Here is an 8,067-nt window from a genome sequence, read left to right on the forward strand (position 1 = left end):
GTTGATCATTGTGGGCAGGTCTCTTCAGGTGTTGGTCATGGGGTTATAGGCCTCCACGCTCCGCAAGCGATTGACCCCATCAAACCCAATCATACACACACACAATGCTGACTATGTCAACCTTCACTGTCATACAATGTGGGCTACACAATATGATATGTAATACTGTTCCAGTCATCAGCCACTATGAGTGTGTGTGGATATGTGTGTGTGTATAAGTGTGTGTGTATGAGTGTGTGTGGATATGTGTGTGTATGAGTGTGTGTGGATATGTGTGTGTATGAGTGTGTGTGGATGTGTGTGTATGTGTGGATATATGTGTGTATGAGTGTGTGTGGATATGTGTGTGTATGAGTGTGTGTGGATATGTGTGTGTATGAGTGTGTGTGGATATGTGTGTGTATGAGTGTGTGTGTATGAGTGTGTGTGTGTGTTGTCACCTCAATGCCGAAGTTGCTGCGTGGGTTGATCATTGTGGGGAGGTCTCTCCAGGTGTTGGTCATGGGGTTATAGGCCTCCACGCTCCGCAAGCGATTGACCCCATCAAACCCAATCATACACACACACACAATGCTGACTATGTCAACCTTCACTGTCATACAATGTGGGCTACACAATATGATATGTAATACTGTTCCAGTCATCAGCCACTATGAGTGTGTGTGTGTATGAGTGTGTGTGGATATGTGTGTGTATGAGTGTGTGTGGATATGTGTGTGTGTGTGTATGAGTGTGTGTGGATGTGTGTGTGTGTGTGTGTATGAGTGTGTGTGGATATGTGTGTGTATGAGTGTGTGTGGATATGTGTGTGTATGAGTGTGTGTGGATATGTGTGTGTGGATATGTGTGTGTGTGTGTGTGTGTGTATGAGTGTGTGTGGATATATGTGTGTATGAGTGTGTGTGGATATGTGTGTGTATGAGTGTGTGTGTAAGAGTGTGTGTGTATGAGTGTGTGTGTATGTGTGTGTGTTGTCACCTCAATGCCGAAGTTGCTGCGTGGGTTGATCATTGTGGGCAGGTCTCTCCAGGTGTTGGTCATGGGGTTATAAGCCTCCACGCTCCGCAAGCGATTGACCCCATCAAACCCAATCATACACACACACAATGCTGACTATGTCAACCTTCACTGTCATACAATGTGGGCTACACAATATGATATGTAATACTCTTCCAGTCATCAGCCACTATGAGTGTGTGTGGATATGTGTGTGTGTATAAGTGTGTGTGTATGAGTGTGTGTGGATATGTGTGTGTGGATATGTGTGTGTATGAGTGTGTGTGTATGTGTGTGTGTGGATATGTGTGTGTGGATATGTGTGTGTCTGAGTATGTGTGTATGAGTGTGTGTGGATATGTGTGTGTATGAGTGTGTGTATGAGTTTGTGTGTATGTGTGTGTGTGTATGAGTGTGTGTGTATGTGTGTGTGTTGTCACCTCAACGCCGAAGTTGCTGCGTGGGTTGATCATTGTGGGGAGGTCTCTGCAGGTGTTGGTCATGGGGTTATAGGCCTCCACGCTCCGCAAGCGATTGACCCCATCAAACCCAATCATACACACACACAATGCTGACTATGTCAACCTTCACTGTCATACAATGTGGGCTACACAATATGATATGTAATACTGTTCCAGTCATCAGCCACTATGAGTGTGTGTGGATATGTGTGTGTGTATAAGTGTGTGTGTATGAGTGTGTGTGGATGTGTGTGTGTGTGTATGAGTGTGTGTGGATATATGTGTGTATGAGTGTGTGTGGATATATGTGTGTATGAGTGTGTGTGGATATGTGTGTGTATGAGTGTGTGTGGATATGTGTGTTTGGATATGTTTGTGTATGAGTGTGTGTGGATATGTGTGTGTATGACTGTGAGTGTATGAGTGTGTGTGGATATGTGTGTGTATGAGTGTGTGTGGATATGTGTGTGTGTGTGTGTATGAGTGTGTGTGGATGTGTGTGTGTGTGTGTGTATGAGTGTGTGTGGATATGTGTGTGTATGAGTGTGTGTGCATATGTGTGTGTGGATATGTGTGTGTGTGTGTGTGTGTGTGTGTGTGTGTGTGTGTGTGTATGAGTGTGTGTGGATATATGTGTGTATGAGTGTGTGTGGATGTGTGTGTGTGGATATGTGTGTGTATGAGTATGTGTGTATGAGTGTGTGTGGATATGTGTGTGTATGAGTGTGTGTGTATGTGTGTGTGTTGTCACCTCAATGCCGAAGTTGCTGCGTGGGTTGATCATTGTGGGCAGGTCTCTCCAGGTGTTGGTCATGGGGTTATAGGCCTCCACGCTCCGCAAGCGATTGACCCCATCAAACCCAATCATACACACACACAATGCTGACTATGTCAACCTTCACTGTCATACAATGTGGGCTACACAATATGATATGTAATACTGTTCCAGTCATCAGCCACTATGAGTGTGTGTGGATATGTGTGTGTGTATAAGTGTGTGTGTATGAGTGTGTGTGGATATGTGTGTGTATGAGTGTGTGTGGATATGTGTGTGTATGAGTGTGTGTGGATGTGTGTGTATGTGTGGATATATGTGTGTATGAGTGTGTGTGGATATGTGTGTGTATGAGTGTGTGTGGATATGTGTGTGTATGAGTGTGTGTGGATATGTGTGTGTATGAGTGTGTGTGTATGAGTGTGTGTGTGTGTTGTCACCTCAATGCCGAAGTTGCTGCGTGGGTTGATCATTGTGGGGAGGTCTCTCCAGGTGTTGGTCATGGGGTTATAGGCCTCCACGCTCCGCAAGCGATTGACCCCATCAAGCCCAATCATACACACACACACAATGCTGACTATGTCAACCTTCACTGTCATACAATGTGGGCTACACAATATGATATGTAATACTGTTCCAGTCATCAGCCACTATGAGTGTGTGTGTGTATGAGTGTGTGTGGATATGTGTGTGTGTATGAGTGTGTGTGTATGAGTGTGTGTGGATGTGTGTGTGTGTGTACGAGTGTGTGTGGATATATGTGTGTATGAGTGTGTGTGTATGAGTGTGTGTGGATATGTGTTTTGTATGAGTGTGTGTGGATATGTGTGTGTATGAGTGTGTGTGGATATGTGTGTGTATGAGTGTGTGTGTATGAGTGTGTGTGTATGTGTGTGTGTTGTCACCTCAATGCCGAAGTTGCTGCGTGGGTTGATCATTGTGGGCAGGTCTCTCCAGGTGTTGGTCATGGGGTTATAGGCCTCCACGCTCCGCAAGCGATTGACCCCATCAAACCCAATCATACACACACACAATGCTGACTATGTCAACCTTCACTATCATACAATGTGGGCTACACAATATTATATGTAATACTGTTCCAGTCATCAGCCACTATGAGTGTGTGTGGATATGTGTGTGTGGATGTGTGTGTGTGTGTATGAGTGTGTGTGGATATGTGTGTGTATTAGTGTGTGTGGATATGTGTGTGTATGAGTGTGTGTGTAAGAGTGTGTGTGTATGAGTGTGTGTGTATGTGTGTGTGTTGTCACCTCAATGCCGAAGTTGCTGCGTGGGTTGATCATTGTGGGCAGGTCTCTCCAGGTGTTGGTCATGGGGTTATAGGCCTCCACGCTCCACAAGCGATTGACCCCATCAAACCCAATCATACACACACACAATGCTGACTATGTCAACCTTCACTGTCATACAATGTGGGCTACACAATATGATATGTAATACTGTTCCAGTCATCAGCCACTATGAGTGTGTGTGTGTATGAATGTGTGTGGATATGTGTGTGTGTATGAGTGTGTGTGGATATGTGTGTGTATGAGTGTGTGTGGATGTGTGTGTGTGTGGATATGTGTGTGTATGTGTGTGTGTGGATGTGTGTGTGTATGTATGAGTGTGTGTGGATATATGTGTGTATGTGTGTGTGTGTATGAGTGTGTGTGGATATGTGTGTGTATGAGTGTGTGTGGATATGTGTGTGTATGATTGTGTGTGGATATGTGTGTGTGTGGATATGTGTGTGTATGAGTGCGTGTGGATATGTGTGTGTATCAGTGTGTGTGGATATGTGTGTGTATGAGTGTGTGTATGAGTGTGTGTGTATGAGTGTGTGTGTATGAGTATGTGTGTATGAGTGTGTGTGGATATGTGTGTATATGAGTGTGTGTGTATGAGTGTGTGTGTGTGTGTATGAGTGTGTGTGTGTGTGTGTATGAGTGTGTGTGGATGTGTGTGTGACATTATGTAAACTACATTGTTATGCTTCATGATTTCATATTTAAATAAAACATTTAGTTAAAAGAGCTGAAATAATCCAAAGGAACACATTTAAGTTTAGGATGGAACTACTGTATATTATCATCTGTCTTACAGATGTAAGAATATATTCTAGTGTATAGTGGGGAATAAACTCAAGTATGTATGTGAGCATTTGTTTGCATTGACATGCAGGCATTTCTCAGCTCACTGGTTTGGTAGCACTGAAATTGGTTGTGTGTGTGTGTGTGTGTGTGTGTGTGTGTGTGTGTGTGTGTGTGTGTGTGTGTGTGTGTGTGTGTGTGTGTGTGTGTGTGTGTGTGTTGCCACCTTGCCATGCAGTGTTGTAGCACTAGCATCACTGCGCTGTTCATTCATGGGTCTGATCATTCTCCACTGGTTGTTTGCCGGTTCGTAGCGTTCTGCCGTGTTGAGCCGTACGTGGCCATCAAAGCCGCCCATGGCGTAGATACAGCCGTTTAGCACAGCTACGCTAACGTAGCAACGTGGATAATGCATTGATCCGACCTGCAACACCCACCCACCATAAACAACACATACACAACAATATAAAAACTATAAACAACACATACACAAACACTAAAAACACACACAACAATCTTGCACACATATACACTCTTACTAACCTCATGCCAAGTCCTGGCCACAGAGTTAAGCTTTCTTACACTTCTGAAGTACTCAACACTGTCAAATCCTCCCACAATGTACACAAATCCATTCAGATATGCTGCTCCGTGATAGGCTCGTGGACTCTCTCCCTCCAGTGTCACATTATTCCAACAATCCGCCCTCGCGTCATAAGCCTCAATGCTATTGGTGGGACTACCACCGCTCCAACCGCCTATAGCTAGTAGGATGGTGTAGGGCAGGCGTGGGCGGGACAGAGGGTTTCTGAAGTCAGAGTTAGACGGTCCATTCATGTTCAGATCGTACATGGCCTTCAGCGCATTGATGATGATCGGCTTGCAGTCCTCACTATCTTTCACTAGAGCATTGCCCTTTACGTTGTTCATGAAGTACTCCGCTGTCATGAGTGCCATTCTCACCTGGCACTCAAAAAAAAAGACTTGCCTTGAAAACTATTACCAATCTAATTGGATTTTATAATGAAGACGTAGACATGTAGGACATTATGACAGCAATGCCTCTTTCAGACCTTTGACAGCAAGACAGCGATGTATTCCCTCCTTTCCTGAGGTGCATGTGCGACCCAGCGCAGGACGGCCTCAAACACCACCTCTTCCTGTTTGACGTTGAGGTCGTCCTTCTCAATGATCTCACACAGCTGGGTCAGCGGCACCTCCAGGAACTCTTCTGACACACGGGCGACCTCTTCAAAGTGGTGAAGGATGAACAGGTGGGCTTTCTGCCGCAGGTCCGGGCACCAGTACGTGTCAGCCAGTTTACAGATGCCTATGCAGTTCTCCACACCCAGCTGAGCTTCTAGGAACTGGCAGCAGGCACGTACGAAGCCCGAGACTAAGAACTGGTCTGCAGCTGCTAGCAGCTCCTCCATGTTGTCTTCATTTATGGGCACTGAGAGTGTGTAGGCATAATCAACGATCAGCTGCATCATATGTGGGGAGACGCCAGGGATGTTGTAGACACGCTTCTCTGGAGGGCTCCAGTCACTGGTGAACAGTGTTCTGTGGAGGAAGGATACAGGTCACCCTTAAGTGTTTGAGTTTGTAATTTGATGCCTTTGGAATGAAAAAAAACTGTAATCTATTTATTTATTATTCTTATGTTCTGGATCATGAAGTGGGCTCTGGGGGAAATGTAGCTTCACGGGTTCACTGTGATCATAATAAAACTTCACACTGAAAAATAAGCTGTACAAAAAACCAAAAATATTTACAAAAATATATGTGACAATCATTGGCAGTCATAGAAAGGTCTTATGAACAAATTCTAACAGAGAAGTGTTCCTTTGTAGATTTAGATTTTTAATTTTAGTTTTGATTTAATTTTTAAGAATGCTTAAGTGGCTATCCATGCCTGCATGTTTCACTGGGGAATGAATATGAGATGACATACAAGTCTAAGTGAAGTCTCCCAGTCATCCAGCAACCAATCAGAGAATGCATAAATACATACACGAGTTCAAGATTTTAAATGAAGGTCTGGCAGAGTCTGCCAGGAAGCTACAATTGGGCTGAGGTCTGGTCTTTCAGCAGGACATCCATCAGTGGGTTCATGATAAAAGAATCAAGTTTTATCATGTCTATCTGAATCTCCTGATCTGAACCCGGAAACCTGTGGAGTGAATCCACAAGCAAGGACCCAGGACTCTGATCTAGAGAGATTCTGTACAGAGGAATGGACCCAGGACTCTGATCTAGAGAGGTTCTGTACAGAGGAATGGACCCAGGACTCTGATTTAGAGAGGTTCTGTACAGAGGAATGGGCTCAGGACTCTGATCTAGAGAGGTTCTGTACAGAGGAATGGACCCAGGACCCTGATCTAGAGAGGTTCTGTACAGAGGAATGGACCCAGGACCCTGATCTAGAGAGGTTCTGTACAGAGGAATGGACCCAAGACTCTGATCTAGAGGTTCTGTACAGAGGAATGGGCCCAGGACCAGGGGCGAGGCTAGGGTATTTTTAGTGGTGCTAGAGCACCACCGTGAAGTTGCTCAGCACCCCCTGGCTCAACACATTTTAAAAATATTATATTATGCAAAAACCTTGCTCTGCACCTGCGCAATACTTTGGTATTGTGCCTCTGTGAGCACTGGGGGCTGGGCACCCCTAAAGACCAGATCCTAAAATCGCCCCTGCCCAGGACTCTGATCTAGAGGTTCTGTTCAGAGGAATGGGCTCAGACGCTTGTCCTGGGCTCTCTTACTCCATCTAGATTTACTGGTGAATGACTGCTGTTATGTTGACTTAGGAAGGCTGGAGACTACATAATAAAATTCTAAATGTAGGATTGTCTCACTTTTTATCTGATTTTGAGAATGATGATCATCTTAGTCATTGAAATTTCACTAGAAGGTTATTAAGATTAGTTATAATCCTAATCATGAAATCAGACTTTTAAACTCTGAAGGTAATATTATTAAGTTATTTTCCATTTATGGAAAAAATTCTTATGGAAAAAACATCTTATCTTATATCCAATACATTTGGGGTTAATAACAACTAATAACGATACAATCTTTTTTAACACTAGAAATTAACATCTTTATGTCAACCTCTGAAATAGGCCTCTCTCACCTGAAATAGTCACTACAGACACAAAGGACGTTCTTGTGAGCCATGATCTCTACATCGTTGAACTTGAGGATCACGTCACAGAGCTTTCCCTCCAAACGAAGATTGTTGAAGGCAGTGCAGGACATAGAACTCATTTTGCGCTCCATGTGACGTCGCCCGTGGGACACCTCTGCTTGCTCATTCATTGTCACCAGTGTTGGACACGTGTGAGTTTAACTAGGACTTCCTTCAACACTGTCAAGATTGTTAAATAGAATTCTAATAGCCACATGAGACTCAAGAGAGTTCCGGAATGAATCTCTATTACATCATACAATATGTTGATGAGGTAAGCTTTATAAATGTGCTTCATAAGGTCTGTCTTGAGTGCCTAATTTAAGACCATGACAGAGTATACATTTCATGCAATAGCCAGTACCATAATTTCAGATTAAAATCACAGTTACAGTTAAATGGAAGGGGAAACATAATTGATTACAAAATTCCTAATTGTAAATACAAGTTCAGTGTTTGTAACAACCAGATGAAGCTTTAAAGTAGCTTGTATTGTCTTTGGCCTATGTTATACTTTATGTAGTGATTTAGGTTTAAATGAAATTATCTGAA

The 8,067-nt window shown here is 43.7% G+C and overlaps 1 protein-coding gene across 1 annotated transcript in view; it reads right to left on the minus strand.

Annotated features, from left to right (window-relative positions):
- The window catches only part of LOC143485273 (kelch-like protein 10), a 37,051-nt gene extending 29,385 nt beyond the window's left edge, over positions 1-7,666 (minus strand). The window contains exons 1-5 of the mRNA XM_076984643.1: positions 7,462-7,666; positions 5,399-5,888; positions 4,869-5,288; positions 4,547-4,749; positions 3,138-3,249 (exon numbers count right to left, since the gene is read on the minus strand). Of these exons, the coding sequence (XP_076840758.1) occupies positions 3,138-3,249; positions 4,547-4,749; positions 4,869-5,288; positions 5,399-5,888; positions 7,462-7,646 (1,410 nt within the window). The 5' untranslated portion in view covers positions 7,647-7,666. The remainder of the gene's footprint in view (positions 1-3,137; positions 3,250-4,546; positions 4,750-4,868; positions 5,289-5,398; positions 5,889-7,461) is intronic.
- Between the last annotated feature and the right edge of the window lie 401 nt (positions 7,667-8,067).

The sequence above is a fragment of the Brachyhypopomus gauderio genome, chromosome 21 (assembly GCF_052324685.1).
Source record: "Brachyhypopomus gauderio isolate BG-103 chromosome 21, BGAUD_0.2, whole genome shotgun sequence".
In the NCBI taxonomy this organism is placed as follows: domain Eukaryota; kingdom Metazoa; phylum Chordata; class Actinopteri; order Gymnotiformes; family Hypopomidae; genus Brachyhypopomus; species Brachyhypopomus gauderio.